This window comes from Limulus polyphemus, unplaced genomic scaffold (genome assembly GCF_000517525.1).
Source record: "Limulus polyphemus unplaced genomic scaffold, Limulus_polyphemus-2.1.2 Scaffold4378, whole genome shotgun sequence".
Classification (NCBI taxonomy): domain Eukaryota; kingdom Metazoa; phylum Arthropoda; class Merostomata; order Xiphosura; family Limulidae; genus Limulus; species Limulus polyphemus.
In genome coordinates, this window is record NW_013669988.1 from 1 (window position 1) to 19,483 (window position 19,483).

Consider the following 19,483-nt stretch of genomic DNA (forward strand, 5'->3'; position numbering starts at 1 on the left):
GAGCTGTTTGTAAATGAATATGAAAATTAAGTGATGAACCCAGCAGATCACATTCCTGGAAACTAACCTTTTTTAATGCTAAAAGTTGTATATGAGGAATTCAGAGCAATATAAGGTTTAGTGCTTCGGAGATTCAAGAGTTGATAAGCCCATTTAACAGAGTTTAATGTTTCATTTATTGTTAGTGAGTTAGGTTATTTCATGAGATACATATAGCTTTTTGTGTTTGTTTCTGTACCTAGATGAAATCATATAGTGTGGGATCTTGACTGTTGAACAAATGAAGAGCATTTTGAAGGAGTGAAACTCTAGCTACCTTAACTGTGTGCAAGTGAATGTATAATTTTAAACTTTTTAATATCTATCTTAAATGATCAAGTTAAAAAAAAATATGTAATTCATTTGTCAGTCCTGAATTAACTTCAAAAAACTCTCTGTTTGACATGATATCACAAATACTGTTTTTTTCTTAACCAATAGACAGTCAATCTCTCAGTCACTGACAGTTAGTATGTCCATTTTCAAACAAATGTATAACTTACTGGAAAAGGCATTCAAGACTCTCAACACCAGTGTTCTTGTTGAGGCTACAGGAACGTTAAGCTCATTGTTCAGGTGAGTTAATACAATTTGTACAGTAGGATAGCATTCTTTTGGTATGTTTTAATAACAAGTCTGAAATATATATATACATCTCTGACTTCTGTTAATTGTAGGTGTTAAATAAGGAAACAACACTGGTAAAAAAACATCCTTCAGAATTTTAGTGTATTATTTTTATGTAGGGGATATTTTCAAACAAAGTATAATATATATTATTTTAACTTGGTTTATCTGTATGGAAAGTGTGAGAAGCTTTGGTTTATTGTTTCTAATATATATTTATATTTACACGATCTTAGTCACATATACTTAAAAGTTTTATTAGAAATTGTTGTATTTTATATGTTTCCATTTTTTAGGATAAATTTCTACAAAAAAAATATGGTCTTCTAATAAACTTCCATGTATGTACAATTTATTAAAATTTAATATTAATTGAGAAAACCTGGCTTTCAGTTATCATCAATCGTCATACAAGTATAAAGGTTTGAGAGATTAAGCACTGCTTGCAGTTTGAAGAATTATTTTTCTAGTTGATGATATCTCTATCAGTCACACTATTATGTGGATACATCAAGGCTCATGTTTAAATGATTTTTCAGGAGTTATTAGCATTAAAATCATACAGTTGCGTAGATATCTTAAGACTTTTTTAGCCAATAATATATTTCACACAAGCTTTTTCAAGACAGTTAACAGTCTGAATGTTTTCCATAATTAACCCTTTGAAAACTAAAGTCCAGATCAAAATTGGCATTACTTGTGGATATAAAATAAGATACCTTATCTTGTTAGTTTATAAGTTTAAAGTAAGATTTTTTTTACCAAACATATCAATATTTTGTTGTTATGAATAATATCAATTGAACTTTTTTTATATGTTCCAGGAAAGACAATTTACCCATTCCCCTGCCTATCAGTCAGATTCATTCTATTCTATTAGCCTGCCTGAATTCCATGCTCAGATTTATTTCTTTGGACACTAGTGGTGTGAAGATAACGAAAAACAAGAGTTTAATTTCCAATCAAATATCTACAGCTAAAAACTCTAAAATAAAACATCAAATTGTTTCTCTAGGTGCAATAGAGGCATGTATGAGGTATGTTAGTTTTCACATGTGTTTCACTAGGTGCAATAGAGGCATGTTAGTTTTCACATGTGTTTCTCTAGGTGCAATAGAGGCATGTATGAGGTATGTTAGTTTTCACATGTGTTTCACTAGGTGCAATAGAGGCATGTTAGTTTTCACATGTGTTTCTCTAGGTGCAATAGAGACATGTATGAGGTAATTTATTTTTCACATGTGTTTCACTAGGTGCAATAGAGGCATGTTAGTTTTCATATTTGTTTCTCTAGGTGCAATGGAGGCATGTATGAGGTATGTTAGTTTTCACATGTGTTTCTCTAGGTGCAATAGAGGTATGTTAATTTCACATGTGTTTCTCTAGATGCAATAGAGGCATATATGAGGTATGTTAGTTTCACATGTTTTTCTCTAGGTGCAATAGAGGCATGTATGAAGTATGTTAGTTTCACATGTTTTTCTCTAGGTGCAATAGAGGCATGTATGAAGTATGTTAGTTTCACATGTATGGTAAAATGTTCATTAGTTTTCATTAACTTGAGAGAAAATACAAAATGAAAAAAAAAAGCCATGGAAACTAGATTTTCACAGTGTTTTGTAAACAGGTATCATTGATACAGGATCAATTTATCTGTTGTTTGTTTCTACTGAACAGGTTTGGTATGTGAAACATAATTATATGTGTGTGAACTTCTAGGACATGTATACCTGTAAAGTTTATGATATCTTTAAAGAATCTGTCAGAATGTATCGTAAAATACGTAATTTACATTTTATCACTTAAAATAGAATACTGTCCAATAATCACTGATCTTATTATCACAACACCTGCATTAATTATGAGAATTATACCAATTAAGTTATACTCTATAGGTAGAATAGATATAAATTAAAGAATCAAATGTATTGTAACGTTTTTAATTGTTTTAATGGTTATTCATTAATCCATAAAGAGAAACCAAATCTATAAATTAACTCTAAGCCATTCTGTATGCATCAAGTATTGTTGAATAATCATAAAAACTTGACTTATGAAATTAACATACATTTTATATACTGCTTTTATCTTGGTTTGTTTTCTTTATGTCCACATGACTACACCAGTCATAAAACACTCTAACAAGATATGGCATATTTTTAGAATACTTATAACTGAACATCTCTCAGACACTACATTTAAAAAAATGGCAACGATGAGAATTTTCTCCATTGTTTTGTAAATTAAAACTGAATATTTTCTACATTTCTCTTATTTTTATTGTAAATTTGATCATGCTTGAAATTCTCAAGTAAACAAAGAGATAATTTTGGTGCGAATGTTTGTTTCACAAAATGTAATGTTAGATATTTCTACCCTAGTAAAGCTTACAAATATTTTCAGGGCTGTAGGAAGTGATAAGAGCAGTTGGGCCATAGTCCGACCACGTTTTCATAGCATGTATATCTACAACTTATGTATTAAAACTCACTTCTTTTAATTCAATACATTACATAATGTGTATGCAGCTCGTGGTTCAACCTCATAGCATTAAATTTTCAAAACTTTTTTTTGGAGGGGCATGCTTCCAGACCCTCCTAGAAATGGCATGCTTTGTACACAGCATGTTTCACATTGTTTAACTGCGGCAATGGCCTGACCACTCCAAAATTGCTTCCTACGGCAGTGGTTTTGATAATGCTACAAAATGTATATTAGTATGGTATTTTAAATATCAATTGCCTTTTTACCTTAGTACTAAGGTAAATTCAAAACCTGCCTTATTTCCAGACTAATTCTAGAAAGCTTGCAATTACCAGTTTTGCAAGAAGCAACATTTTGTTCCCCAGCCACACCAGCTTTAAAGTCAGCACATGAAAACACTAACCAGGGTGAAGACATCAGAAATTTAGTCTTGTTCCTTGTGGAAATCATGGATGAATGTTTCATTCCCTTAGCCATGGTAATTATTTTGTTTGAATAATTTGGGGATTTGTTTCTACAATATATATATATATATATATATGTGTGTGTATGTTTGTAAATACATATAAACATTACAAAATATTGATCTAAACCCTAGAAAGTAATGTGAATATATTTAATATGACTGACAAACATATTACGAGTTAATTTATCAGATAGGTAATAAAATACTTCCAAATTAAATACTGTAAGTTTTTCTTTGATTTTTTTTTAATATTAATTAAGTAAATATAATTAAATTGTGACACGGTTAAAAAAAGTTGAAAAAGTCATTTTTGTAACACTGTGCTATTCAGTCAAATTTTATAATGAATATTATTTCCCCTTCACAGTTTCATGCTACTACTTCAGGTGGGGGTGAAGTTTTGTCTTCAGTATGTTCGATAATAACAACACTGAACCAAGTGGATAAGTTTCTGGTCATACCTCAGGTCGGGGATTTGTTTGAAAAACTTCTTAAATGTGGATTCTTGAACTCTTTGTGGAGTTTCAGAAAGTTGCTACCTCACAGTGATGTCAGGTTCTTATAAAAAATTGGATGTTATCTAATTATTTTATTTTATAAAGAAGGGTGTGCGATATTGAGTGTATAATTAATTTGAAACATGTTTATTTCAACGGATGATAATTTTGAAGATTTACATAACTTTATCAATGTGTAGATAGAAAACTCAGGAACTTATGATGATAGATATTTGTATTTATTGTTAAGCACAAAGCTGAAAAATGGAGTATCTGTGCTGTGCTCAATATAGCAAGAAAACTCCAAACTTTTGTTGTATAACTCTCAAGTTTTATATTGCTAGAACTAACTGTAAACTGAAGAGTAATTTTTTGTAGTTTTTGTTTCATACATTTTTTAATATTTTGAATCCCATATTGTGTTACTAACTTATGTCTTAATTGAGTTTTCAAAAAAACTGTAATTGCATATTTACTGTTATACTGATTTACATTTACGTCAGTGAACTGCAGATTACAAATGAAATTTAATTTTTCATTGTATCCAATGTAATTTCTAATCAAAATTTCTGTGTAGTCTATTAAATGTATCCATATAATCAGCCTTATCATTTCAGTTGAGATAGAGATTTGGATTGAATAATAGAAAGACAGAATATTCAATGTTAACATGGGTAATTAAGGATTGTTACTAATAGTATAATACAGCAGTAAATAACACTGCATCTATATAGAATGCTTTTATATTGTTTTAGTGTGACACCTACTGTTATAACAAGTAACATATTTCTGAAGCACTATCTCCAGTGGTTGGCAGCAAAAGAAAATGTGACGAATGAGAATTTCTTGAAGATGCTGAGTATGGGTGTAGACTTCATGGGTAGTAAGTTTACTTTGTCAGTGGTTGAATGAATGAGAAGGAACATTTTCTGCACAGAATTGGCTATTTTATTGTGTAGCGAGACTGTTTAGATATTTATGTCACCATTGATATAATTGTAGCCATTGCTTAAAATAATAACATAAAACTACATATAGGTTAGTGTTACAAATACCCAAACACCAATGAAAGATTTATTTTTTATTTCACCAGAGAAAACTGGTGATGGAAGGGTATAAAGATATAAAGATTCATAAAATGTATTTTTCTTCCTTATCTTCTATCACACCTAATGTTTCTTTCTTGAACTTAACTTGTAGCAACTCTAGATGAAATCCTGACTCTCCTCTCACAAAGGAATCATGCTGTTGGTGAAGAGCTAGAAAATAAAACTGCTTACAGCCAAGTCACTATTTTATTTATGCTTTACTGCTGCTGCATGCATAGTGAAAGGTTAGACATTTTTCTTACTGTATCTGTATTTTGTTATTTCAGTTGTGGTGTTTGATCATATTTATGATAATCTTTTCTTTAAATATGTCATATGGATTTCGTATAAACAGTTATATACACGTTTTAACAAATTCCCACGTGATTTGTTATAATTTTTCATATTGAAGTGATGAATAACAAAACTTTATTTCAATATTTTTCTAAAAAGTTTCCTGTTTTTTTTGTGTTTGTAATTGTAAATGCACCAAACTTAACTGAGTTACTGTCTCAACTTCAGCTATATTCATGACAAACGACTAGGTACAAATATATTTGTAACTACTTAAACAAAGCACTATACATACTAATTTCACTTCAGAAAAATTGATTTACAATCCTTTTACTACCTACAAAGTATGCTGTGGAAGTTTAAGACAAATTCTATTGAAAGGTTAGGATATAGCAGAATAAGTAGCAAAAACTATAACAGTATTTTTGTATAAATTGTTTATAACAATGACATGTAAAAATCCATACAGAGTGTGTAATTAAATGAAAATGCTTATTCTTAAGTGGGATATTGTACAGTTTAGTTATACTTATAAAACCATAAATAGGTTGAAATAAGGTGAGTGGTAATTTATTGAACTTAAAAAAATAACTCAATCTCTTTGAAAACCTTTTTTGTTACACACCTTAGATTGACTACATACCCTATTTTAACGTAACGTAACATATAACATAATGTTTTGGGACAACATGGGACCTATTGGTCTATCTCGGCTGTTCCATACTCTAAACTAAATTAAAATAATTTTAAAAAAATCTTAAAGCCAGCCCTTATCTTTCATATACTTCTCAAGCTTTTTTTTAAAACTCACTTAAATTTACTGCCTTTACAACAGAACTTAGGGTAAGATGACACATGTAATAAATTGCATTAAGGTCATTCAGAACCAAAAGTCACATAGTTAATGACAAAGAGAGAGAGTGACTCAACTTGAAAAGACTTATTGTATTTCAGAGATAAGTACCTGCTAGAAATTCATTTCAATTCCAAAAATATAAAAATGAAAGTTTTCTTCGACATTTGTTTTAAACCTTTTAATTTATTTTGTTGATTATTATTTTGCATTTTTGTTTCTTCCCAAGAAGACATCATAACTGATGATACAATGTTAGTATCAGTGAATACTTTTCCACACAATAGTGATTGATCCTCATAATGTGGTTATACCTTTAGTTTCGATAATGGTAATCCAACTTTACAAGAACATCTCTGAATATTTTTTTGAAGATTACTTGATAGGTCTATGACATAATGTAACATTTAATTCACTAAAGTAAGGGCAAAAACACTTTGAATACCATTTTTATTCCCTGGTCCTTGTTCATGGATTGGCAAAGTAATTCATTAGATTTAAATTGTCATCTTATATGTGTGTGTGTATAACTGAGAAATAACTGGATTGCTAAACCACTCAGATTCTTTACATAAATATTCATTTAAGAAATAACTTAGTAATTTTAGTTCTGTTTCTTAAACTCTCACTTTTTCCATTAAGGAAGTAATTAAACCATATAAAGTTTTTATTTAAATGATTGAAAAGCCTTGTTCCTGCACCCACTCTTCTTCCCCATCTCGTGTCTTTTGTTAATTTGAATTCTGACCTGATGTTGCTCCCTGTGACCTCCCTAAAACACCTTGTTCTTCTTTTGGCTGTGAGTATATTGTTTTTATATATTTTTTTACTGTTCATAAAAATATTTTGTTTTCTCGTATCAATAATAAAAATAAATACATGGTTTTTATAATATGTCTTAAAGATTCAGATGAAGGGCAAACAAACAGGATTGAGTTGTAAACACTTCCGTTGATTTAATCATCAAAATATTCATTTGAAGCTTTAAGGCTGTTTATATATTATATATTAACTTGATGTAAATCATGTAATGGAAGAAACATAACAGACGTGTTTTCCAAACGTTTTTATTATTGCAGTCACTCTTCTTTCCCAAAACAAAAATATATTTTACACTGAGTAAAAAGGAATGCTTCTCACTTTCACTGAGTTTTAATACCCTAACTTAAACAAAACTATAGTTTATAGAACTGGTAAACTTTAACCCAGCAATGAGCTCGAAATTATTCTTCCCAGAATTGTGCAAATATTTCGAGCATGAACTAATATTGTATGTGTGTGTATGGTATGCTTAAGCATTTTTCATGAAGGGTATATCTATATGGTCAGAGAACAAATCTGATTTATACCACTAAAAGAATATTCAGGAGAGAGCAATCATGAAGAAACTATTCATTAAAAAAGATAAAAAAAAACACCTGATTGTTAATTTTAAAGAGAAGAAGCAAACCAGAATGCTCTTCATTATTGTACAAAATTATCTATTGTATCTATTGTGAATAGCTACATATATGAGCTCTGTGCTTTGTAATCTTTCCATATCTCATATGGAAGAAATATTTGTTTTGTTTGAAGTTAAGCATAAAGCTACACAACGGGCTATCTGTGCTCTGCCCACCATGGGTATCGAAAACCTGGTTTTTAGCATTGTAAGTCTGCAGACATACTGCTGTGCCACTGGGGGCAGGAAGAAGTAACACTGATTTGTAGATATTAAAATGTCTTACCTGCATATGTAATGATTTATAATGTTTTTTTCTTGTTTGTTCTTAGGGACAAAAATATACAATGGGCTATCTGTGCTATGCCCACCATGGATATTGAATCCTGTTTGTAGCATTACAAGTCTTCAGACTTATGCTGAGCTACTGGTGGCTTTATAACGTGTATACTATAAAAATTCAAGTCTATTATTTGAAAATAACACACATTTATTTAATTTTGCTATCTACATAAAATTCAAATAAAATATAGGTTTAGCTTACTGATAATCCTTCCATAGATTCCCCCAAAAGAGGGCCAAAAGTTGTATGGAGGGGTCACCTGTTTTAACCACTTGCACCACTTTACAGTAGTGTGTTTTCTGTTAGTCAGTAGACACTAAAATGACATCACGTAAAGGATGCTTAGTGCAGGCCCGGTGCCAGACTATTTTGCACCATAGGCATGGCCAGCTACTTGCACCCTTGAAAACAATAAACTGGTTATGAACTATCATTGAACTATAAACTATTATGAACAACGAACTATTATATTTTCCTTTTATTATGTTTTTTCTTAAAACAAATAATTTGTATAAAACTGTGACCCTTAAAGGTTAGTACTGCGTTCCTCTGAGGTCTGCGCCCTTGGCGGCTGCCTAGTTGGCCTAATGGTAGTGCCGGCCCTGGCTTAATGTTGCAATTTGTACTTTCATGATGTCAGTAAAACATGTGCATGGTATGAATCATGAGAAGAATTATGCACTCTGTAGGCCATATATTATTTAGTTTTATGCTTGACTACAAACTAACAAAAGTTAATCATATTAGTTTTGGCTAATTTATAAAAACTTCTAAACATTTTTCACCAAGATAAACTAGTTACAACTAAAAAATGTTTTAATTAAAATTAATTAATTAATCATCTGGTCTAAAAAATAACAAAATATATAATGTTGCATAAAGTTGACATAGCATTTTAATGCAACAAAGCAATGCTGGATACAGAAGTTGTAGAAACTAGTGAACTACCAAACAATCCCTGATCTAGCTTCAAAATTTTCCTTGTAGATTTACAAACAAGTTTCATATTATAACAGGAAATATGTCGTGTGTACATTATGCATATTAATTAAGCAGTAATACAAATTTTTTATGTTATATGTAGTAAACAGTTGTAATCTTTCGGCAGGATATTTTAGGTGGAAGTTTTTTTTAAATTCTTTACAATACAAAACTTCTATTGTTTCTGTTTTAGGTAATGTGTATTTGTAAATTTTTTACATGATTAAAGAGAAACCTTGCATATTTACTTTCAGGAATACTTATGGCTATTTTCTTGATTCTAGAGAAAAGTTAACATAGTCTTTAATTTACTTCATTGAAAAAAATGTGTATTCTGATTGCACTTTTTCCCCCCTATCAAGATTGTGACTAATCATACTAGGGAAGTAGAAGATCATTGTTTTCAAAGTCTAGAAAATGGTAGGAATTAAAAAACATCTCAAATAGAATTACTTGTTTATATAACTTGTGTTTACAACATAAAAATGGTATAGTAGCTTCAAATATCATATTTTTAAATCTATTTTCAATTTCATTCGTGCATTATATATGGTGTTAGTAATTTATTTTGTGTAAACTGTATGAGCTTTGTTGCAATTTCTTCTTGAATATAGTATTTAATATTTAATAAGAAGTCAACAAGTGGGCATAAAATATATGTATTACAGTAGTTGTTTATACTTCTTCCAGAAAAAAAAAGGCTTAAATTATAAATATATTAACTGGTATGCATAATTACATGACTCCTCATACATCCTAAAAATCATTGAAAAATTGTTAGCTGTAATTGTAAACTTAATGAACATATATTATAAAACAAGACTTTGGTGTTTATTTGTATTGATGAACATATATTATAAAACAATAATTTGGTGTTTATTTGTATGTTCATGTTTAATTCTAGCTTCAATTTCTGATTATTTCTTGTAAGAAATGTGCAGTTTGATGTGTTTCATTATATTATTTGTGTTTTAAATCTTTCTGTTTCTTTCCTTGTTTGTGTAATACAGCCAATACTGTAGTTCTACAATCACTGTCTCATCTGACTTCGTTAGAGTCAATCTACACTCATAATCAGTCCATTCTCGTGTGGAGTTTCACATCAGAGGCACATGCTAGTGTTATGGGAATATATGTGGTCAGTTTTTGGAGACTTTTGTATGTTTTATAGTTGCACAGCACGAGTTATATTTATAGATTTAATGATTTTTGAGAGTATAGAAATAACCTTATAACACATGAATTATGGATTGTTGTAGTGTGAGTTATTAGAAAGTTATTTACTGGCAATACATAGTGGATTAATCCTTTAATAGCTTTAATAAAGCATTTGCTTGCCATGCAAGAGGTTTCGAGTTCATTCCTGCTTGCCAGAAATGAAGAATGTTTGTTTGTTTGTTTTGAGTTTTGCGCAAAGCTACACAAGGACTATCTACACTAGCCGTCCCTAATTCAGCAGTGTAAGACTAGAGGGAAGACTAGTGGGATTAACTGTCACATTATAACACCCCCACAGCTGAAAGGGCGAGCATGTTTGGTGGGATGGGGAATCGAACTCGCGACCCTCAGATTGCGAGTCAAGTGCCTTAACTACCTGGCCATGCCAGGCACAGAAATTAAGAAAGTGGGTTACTACAGGATTATGGTAATCATGCTAACCAAAGTTGGTCTATGTAAAGTAATCAGATAAAATTAATTTCTCTTAAAGCAGTTTTCTGAAAGTTATATTGACAAATTTCATATCAATTTTTTTTATATAAAGCCTTCTACTTAAAGCTATATTTTCTGAACTGTAAAGATTATATAAAAAATATATACTGGCTTACAGCTACCATAAAAACAGGGTAGACTACTAATTCAAAGAGCTTTTTTATATAAATGTTTTTGTTTTAGGGAGATACCAGTCAAAACTGTTTACATTATCAGGTATTAAAATATAATCATTATGTTAAAATTGTTATAAACAATCTATTGAGCATTCTATTTCCTACATTGTTATCCACAACAGAGTAGTCGTTGCAGTGATTACTGGAAGAAGTTTAACATTCAAAGTATCAGAGTAATATACATTTGAAATTTTATATTAAGAAATATTAATCTTAAATATCTAACAGAACGTTCTTTTAATATTTAGGTAGGATATTTTAAGCTATTGATAAGTTAATTATGTTAAATAACAGCAGATTATATGATAGTTTTATATAACATAAAGTGATCACATAAAATCCACGAGAAAGTACTTTATAATATTTTATTTACAATTAACAGTAAAACAAAAATCACAAACTGAAACTGATGCACATGTATGTCAAAATAGTTAAACTGTCAAAGTATAAGAGCGTACAATGATATTGTTCTCAACTCTATCATCTATTTTTTTATAATTAGTTTTGTTTACTTTCATTTTGACACTCAGAAAATTGCTAAATTTTTAACCTTATTTTTAAGATTCAGCAGTGGTTGTCAGTATGTGAAATGTCACTCAAGGATGACAGAGAAGCCTGCATTTTAGTTAGATTGCTTAACACCAACTTAATTGCAAGTGAGACATTTCTGGTAGGCTTTTCACAAATGTTAATATGGTTTTGATACATATTTTTAAGTATATTGTATGTTTTTATGAATTTATAATATTTTCTTTACTTGGATGAAAATTGACATTTTAAAAACCAGAAAATCAAGTTTCTTAAACACATGGATAAAATGTCAGTAATGTTGTGTCTACATAAAATGATTGTTGTTATGTATGTAAATTTATTTTTTAGTAGGTAATATACTAAATAAAGAGTTGAATATAAACTACAATTTTTGAATTATATTAGGCAGGATATAGAAACGTTTATATTTAGTTATATACATAAAAAGACTGAAATCCAAAAATTATAAACAGCTGTGTTTACAAACTTATTGTCATGTATTAATAATATAAAAAACTTTAAACTATATATATAAATATACACATACATATAGATAGATATTAGAGAAAGAAATATAAATTGTTAAAACTAATTTTGGGCAACTTTTGACTTATATGCTATCATAGTATTTTGATTTTGTCAGACAACTGTTGCTAGATACCAGTAATTAGTTGTCTGTGTGAAAATATTTCTCAGGTAACCTAAAACTTCTAGAATGATCCAATTGACTAAATAAATTTGCACAGTTTTATTTGATGAAAACAGAAATGCTTGAGAATAATTTCTTTGAGTTTTTTCTCATATTGATTACCAAAAATTTCTGATTTTTAGAAACTACTTGTAAGTGACTCACTTGAGATGGTAACTAGAATAGCTAGGTTCCTGAAACTTCCACCTGAAAATGAGGTAAATTTCTACAACCGTCAGTAATGTTTAAATACTTCAGTAACTGTAATATCTTTCATGTTGAAACCAACTCATGGATAAGTTTCAAGTATAGTTTTTGTAGTCTTATTTAACAACCAAAAGAATTTAAAAGTTTTAAAAATTCATGTTAGATTAACCATACAGGTTATAGAGTGTAGTGAGTACTTGTGATGATATAAACAAAGTACGAGATCCCTGATTATGAGTTAAGTTGTACAGTTTTATATATTAAGGCCTATAGATTATATGAATTAAAGATAACAGTTTTATTAATTTGAGTCTACTGATTTTTTTTTAAACATTCAAACATTAACAAATGTTTTTTCCAGTTTTTGCAAAACGTTTTTAATTACGTTAGAAATATGCTTTCATATTTTGGATCTGTTAGACATGTATAACTAAAACATATGATTTAAAATATTTTTGTACATGTCAAGTTTTTTTCTTCCTCTATTGTTATGATTGACATATTTCTACATAGTGTGTCATTTTTGCAAGAACTGGATATCGGAATAAGGGCGTTTTCACCAAGGTGGTGTGGGGGACATCCTCCCTCCCCCATTGGAGAACTCTGTCTCTTATCAGTCCCTCAGCTGAAGTATAGTCTTTTAAGATTTTTTAAATTATCTACATTGTGACTTCCACTGACATGGCAGCGTTATTTTTTTTCTTCCACGAAGTACAAAATCATGTTAGTGCCACTGATTATTGGAAATTATGAGCTTATTTGTAATAAGTAATGGAAAAGAACTAACACCTACAAGAGAGGATTCAAGGGTGTATTTTAATACATATTAAAATTTCAAGAAGTGTATATTTTTTTGCAGGACATGCAGGCTGATATTATAAAACAGTGGGAACAGCTGATGCATACATTAATCATCCATCTTCCTGGTATCCTTTATAAACTACTTTTGTACCTGACTGAAGACCAGCATCACGGTAAGTTTATGTTAAATCTAAAGTTATATAATATACAAGAGTTCTGAAATAGTGAGACCTCGAATTACAATTTCATGGCTATAATCTTAACCCTATTGTAATAAAAATACTCTCTATCTATACTTAGTTACTTCCACCATCCTAAATGTATGTATATTTTGTATTAGTGCTATACATGCATATCAAACATACTTTCAGATCAATGTGGTTCAGATTTTATACAAAATCTGACAAGGAAACTGTTCTCAAATATGTAATAAAAATTAGCTCATTAATCTCTGATTAAAGTTTTTACTTGAATTATGACACTTGCAGATGTTTGTTTTTAAAATGCTGCTGGCAAATGTGACATCTTGATTTACACTTGTTTTATTACGTAGATACACTGTTTATCAAAATATAGTACAAATGGTTATAACTGAGTGTAAATTGAGGTAAATGTTTGAAGAGAGGTTGAACAAACTTTCATGGTATGATAAAAGAGAATAGATGACATATACAGTAAGACCCCACTTAGCACCACCTCACTTTAAGCTAATTCGGTATAGAACTCTTGTCTCCTTCAGATTTTTTTTTTTTCACGAGAGAGAAAAAGAATTATGAAAATCCATAACTCTCTGAACACAACTTTTTCTTACTAATGGTAGCAGTGCATTAAATAATGCAACAAAAAGCATAGAATAATAACATACAAAAAGCAGACAATGTCCCATAACTATCACAATTTTTCTGGCATTTCTAGTGACACAATACGAACCGTTAAATGTCATCCATCAACACCATATCGTTCCCATGGTAAAAAAACGTTTTCTTAGGTAGCGATCTAAAAATCTATGTACAGAAAACGATGTGACATAACACATTATTTGATAAACAAAAACCTTGCCTGTCTATTGGTTATAACTAATATGGTCGTAAACGTAAGAGAGCTACATGTATTGACAAATCTTGAAAGAGAGGATGTGGTAGGAGGTGTTTGATTTTCTATTTGATGGCTCTGTAACCAAACAAGATTGAAGGCTAATAAAAATTAGCTTTTTTCCAGCGATGACAATGTTATAGTGAGTAATATATTTTAAATTTACCAGTACCTAAATAAAGCACTTGTATATCATTCACAGGTAAGAAACAATGCCTTCAATTACATATCTCCATATATATGTAATGTTAAAATGAGCTTGTTTAGAGCTTTGTTTTCAGGTACCCTTACTGAGCACTAAACAGGGTATTACTGTATATAGTTCAACAGTTCTTTTTGTGACTGTTGATTCAAAATGTCTAGTGCCACAGCTCCTATCTCTTTTCTTACTGGGCATGACTCTACCTTTTGACTTCTGCATTATCTTAACTCATTGACTCTGCTTTCTCACTACTGCATTCTCTCAGGTATCTTTATGTGACAATCTCTCCAACTCTACCCTCAGAAAGCTGCAATGTCTTTGCTATTGTGACGCTTTATCCATGTTTTATTCAACTGTGACTTTTCTCTGTAATTTTCTGTTATATTGATCTGTTTACTCTATTGTGACTTTCAATTTTCTTTCCTTCTGATTCATTCTACCTATTTAGTGTTCTACTTTAATCTGTTTCAATATTTCTAAGTTTTAGTTTATCCATCTTTTGTTTTATAAATGCCTACTGTATGTTTTCTTCTTTATTTCCAATTAATTTCATTTATTTGGCACATAAAAGTTCTACTTAGCTATGATTATTCTACATGTCAAGATTACTCAGTCAGCTAAGTTTGACTGTCATTATGATGAATATCAGTAGGCTTAACAGTATGTTTCTAAAATGCAAGTGCACTGATGGTTCTGCTTTTGGATCTTTGCTTTCCTGCCTAAAAGGTACATGAAGTATTTTATTCTAATACATTGACAGAACCTTGTATATGCTTTCTGGTTGTGGAAGAAACTCCGTGAAGTAGACCTATGACATTGTGGTTTGTATAGTCGACACCTTTCAGATATTTTATGAATGTTCAGGTAGAATCAGTTTGGTTTTGGTGGGCCTTAGATATAATTGCTTCAATGTAACTACATGGGTTTACTTGGCTACATTTCGTGAAAACCAGAGTGCTATTCTCATATAATATATCAAGATGTTGTGGAGTGTAACTTATTCATATGTACAGCACAATTAACACCAGTTAAGTTGTAGCTTTATTAATTGTCTTATTCTAATAGTAAAGTTATTGTTGGCTTCTGGCAATTTTTTAGAGTGCGGATCGGATTAAGATTTAGTAATCTTCTAAATTAAAATCACTGAAAGTAATCTTGAAGATGTTTTGAAAGCTGGTGTAGAATTTATTGTATTTAGCTCCTTCTGAAGAACAAATGCATCCCCTCACTCCTACATACACAAACGTTTATATAAGCATGTTGAGTATAGTCTGAGAGTAATGTTAAGGTAAATGTTTATACAATCATAAGATAATTATATCTATTTTAATTTCTAGTCTATTGCTATATAGTGTTTATAACTATGACATAATTTTAACTTCTTATTTTATTCTTCTTTTTTTTTTAAGTTAGTTGAAGTTACATTTGAAGTCTAGAAATAATAATTGAAGGAAGATTACACGTGCTTGAGTTTTGTATGAGTTGTTTAATGTTGGTGCCTCTGGACTTTTGACTAAATAGCTGTAGATTTTATATTGTAAATAAATGTTTGCAATGCACTTTGTATGTAAGCTAGTTACATACTCAATTTATACCAAAACCACACTTGGTCTAGTATATTTTCCTGGTCTAAGAAGACCAGTGACTAAGGATACCACTTTTTATTAACACCTACTAAACTAAACAATTCATTAAATACCAACACAGGAGGACGGTGTTCCTTTAAGCTTTCTTGGTTCAGCCAGTTGTTCCTTTTCTATGTTATGTGACAATAAATTTACAAAATGTTCATGTGAAATATAAGTTTGTAATATTGTAGAGAGATTTAACATTAGATGTATATAATATATATATAATTATACATTTCCTCATAAATACCAGAAACATACAAATGATATATATATATATATATATAACAAATGTTATATTTAAATTTTGTATGTAGAATCAGGTGAGTGATAATATTTCATCACTTATTTATTTATTTGAATTACCTTTGTAAATGTTAAATATTGTGGTATATAAGCACAATATTTGTTATTTGTGCAAATATATGCAGTTCCACATAGCACTTTGGTCAAAAAGGTCATTAAGTTCCTTTTGCTCTATTACCAGTTTTGTTACTTTCCATGGTAAAAACTGATACAAGGACACCTGCACTATGTGTAATTAGACAGTTATCTTTTCCACTGGTAGATGGGTAACATCTTGTGGTAATGACAAGTCACATAGGTAGCGTTAGTTGCTCTGATGTTAATAAATTAAGTTAGCAACAACACATTCATTCAGTCTGGTACACAGTTTCAAGAGAGGTTTGTATATGATTTCATCTGATTGAGTATCGCTCTACTACATCTTACAATGACCTCAATTGCAAATCTTCAGTAAAAGTGGCTGTCCTTTGTGGCAAGTATAATACATTCTTACTGCGTTTGTTTGAATAGTTTATTGTGTTATACATTTGTGTTCAGCCTCTCATTATTTCTCACAGACTCAGTTAGTCAGTGAATACAAACTTATTTCATAAAAAAATTATCTTGAATAATCTCCTGTTATTCTGTGGACCTTTCTTGCCACTCTCAGAAGAAATCAGTACTATTTGAAAATACTACACTGTGATGTTTCAAGATTGTTAATTTTTTTCTTTTAGTTTATTAGAATCTGATCTTTTTTCTTTGTTTACTCTAACAGAACCAACTATTGGAATTTTGCTTGACTTGCTGGTATGGGGTAAATATCAATCACAGACTCCAGTAGAAGAACTACAAATGGAGGGCTACAAACTGGTTTCTCAAAGTCAGTTTAGTGTTCAATAAAAAGAGTTCAAAGAAATATATTTTTATATTGGTTATATATCAGTTAGAGAGTATTCTTTTTAGCTATTATATCTAAACATAAAAAATATATAACAATAGTTTTCTTTAACAATGTATTACTAATTCCAGGAAACATTGCATAATATATGACTCCAAAAAAATAGATGGCTGAATTAAAAAAGCATTAGTGACATCCCATTTTATCACTATCTATCAAATTGGAGGTGAATATCTAGTAGATTTACTGAATAAATTCTGTTAGATGATGGAAGTCAGTTGCATAAGCCATAAATTTTCTTAACCCTACAACCACTCATTGTCTGCAACAGGTGTGATAGATGTAGCAGTAATCACTGTGAGTCATTATCACATGTCATGACTTAATATCAGTATTATAAAATATTGCAGTAATAACAAAATAACCCTTCTAGATAATTAGATGTTTTAATATGAATTATGCACCACTTATTTCATAATTTCAGATGGTTCATTAACCTTCAGGATATTAAGTAACTATGCTAAAAAAAAGGTTATTTTTTTCCTATAGTCTGTAGATACTTAATTACTAGGAAAACGGGTGATTCCAAGGTTGTTGTGAATGGTCTTATTTACCTCCAAGAAGAGCTCATACAGTCCTGTGTAACTGAAGACACAAGAAGTAAGTTATTGGTTCCTTATGATATTGATAGGTTTTGAGTAGCTGAGGTAAGAATGTGAATAATAAAAGTTAACCAATTTTACAATGTTAATTAGTAAAACCATGAAATATCAAGCATAATATTGATAACCAGATGTAAGACAATTACTCACAGGCATTTTCAATATTTTATGAATAACAACAATAAAAAAAATATTTTCCAGAATCACTCAAACAATAGGGCACTGAAACCAGTATGTTTAAATTGTTTTACAGAAGTGATTGTTAAGATACCACTGTGCTTGATACTTAATTGATTCGAAGTTCAGCAAAACGAACAGTAATAGGAATGACATACTGAATGGTACAGATAATACTCACTTTTCTCAAGGCTTGCTTACATATTTATATAGTGATATCTTTCAAGATGTAACAAATGTCCCTGTTTTAACTTGCTTTTTTCTTCTTTTTTTGCTAGGTGGCTCCATATTTGCCTAAAAGTTCAAATTTTGAAAGAAAACTAGTCATCTACTTTTGGCTATTACTGTAGTAACTAGAGGAAAAATAGAAAATGTAACCAACATTGATGTAAAATGCAATTTTAAATATATTTTAAATGAAGAATATAAATGACATTATCAGTCACATTATCAATGAGGGATGTGATGTTCTCAGACTTTGTCACCATTTACATTGAATATTAGACTATTAGACCTAGACTGAGTTGGTATATCATGATGTTTAATGGCGTCCTGGTTCGACCACCTGACTTTTACGGTCACCTTGTATTTACCATGTCATGGTTCATAACCAAATCAACTTGATTATTTCTCTTATATAGGTGAGGGTAAGGGTGTAGATTTAGTGTATCTGGATTTTCAGAAAGCATTTGACAGGGTGCCACATAAAAGGCTTGTAAAAATAATTATCTATATAGGTGTGGGAGATAAGTTAGCAAATTGGATAGAAAAGTGGTTGGATGGAAGAAAGCAGAGGGTTATTACAAATGCAGTCCAGTCAAAGTCGATTAATATCACAAGTGGGGTACCTCAGGGCTCAGTCTTAGGACCTTTACTCTTTTTGATTTACACCAATGACATAGATGAATGAATAGTCAATAAATTACTTAAACTTGCAGATTATATTAAGGTCTTGGGTGTTGCTAGCTGTGAAGAGGATGCTGCTGATTTACAAAAGGATTTAGATTATTAAGTGAATTGGGCAAATAAATGGCAGATGGGTTTTAATTATAATAAATGCAAGATAATGCATGTGAGTTATCATAATTTGAATTATAAGTATAATTTGGTTGGAAATAACCTTAATAGTTTTATGAAGGAAAGGGATCTTGGTGTTATAGTTGACCAGTCTCTAAAGCCATCCAAGCAGTGTGCTGTTGCTAGTGGTAGGGCAAATAGGATTTTTAGGTTGTATCTACAGAAATATTGAATACAAGTTTAAAGAGGATATTATTTCATTGTACAGGTCACTGGTTAGGCCACATTTGGAA

At 30.2% G+C, this 19,483-nt stretch overlaps 1 protein-coding gene across 1 annotated transcript in view; it reads left to right on the top strand.

Annotated features, from left to right (window-relative positions):
• Positions 1-480: 480 nt before the first annotated feature.
• Positions 481-19,483, top strand: part of LOC111088762 — a gene marked incomplete at its 5' end in the record, with an annotated part of 31,015 nt that continues 12,012 nt past the window's right edge. Inside the window, 13 exons of the mRNA XM_022399677.1 lie at positions 481-615; positions 3,457-3,628; positions 3,984-4,171; positions 4,869-4,996; positions 5,314-5,446; positions 7,036-7,147; positions 9,476-9,533; positions 10,124-10,251; positions 11,562-11,669; positions 12,362-12,436; positions 13,285-13,399; positions 17,212-17,316; positions 17,884-17,994. Of these exons, the coding sequence (XP_022255385.1) occupies positions 481-615; positions 3,457-3,628; positions 3,984-4,171; positions 4,869-4,996; positions 5,314-5,446; positions 7,036-7,147; positions 9,476-9,533; positions 10,124-10,251; positions 11,562-11,669; positions 12,362-12,436; positions 13,285-13,399; positions 17,212-17,316; positions 17,884-17,994 (1,568 nt within the window). The remainder of the gene's footprint in view (positions 616-3,456; positions 3,629-3,983; positions 4,172-4,868; positions 4,997-5,313; positions 5,447-7,035; positions 7,148-9,475; positions 9,534-10,123; positions 10,252-11,561; positions 11,670-12,361; positions 12,437-13,284; positions 13,400-17,211; positions 17,317-17,883; positions 17,995-19,483) is intronic.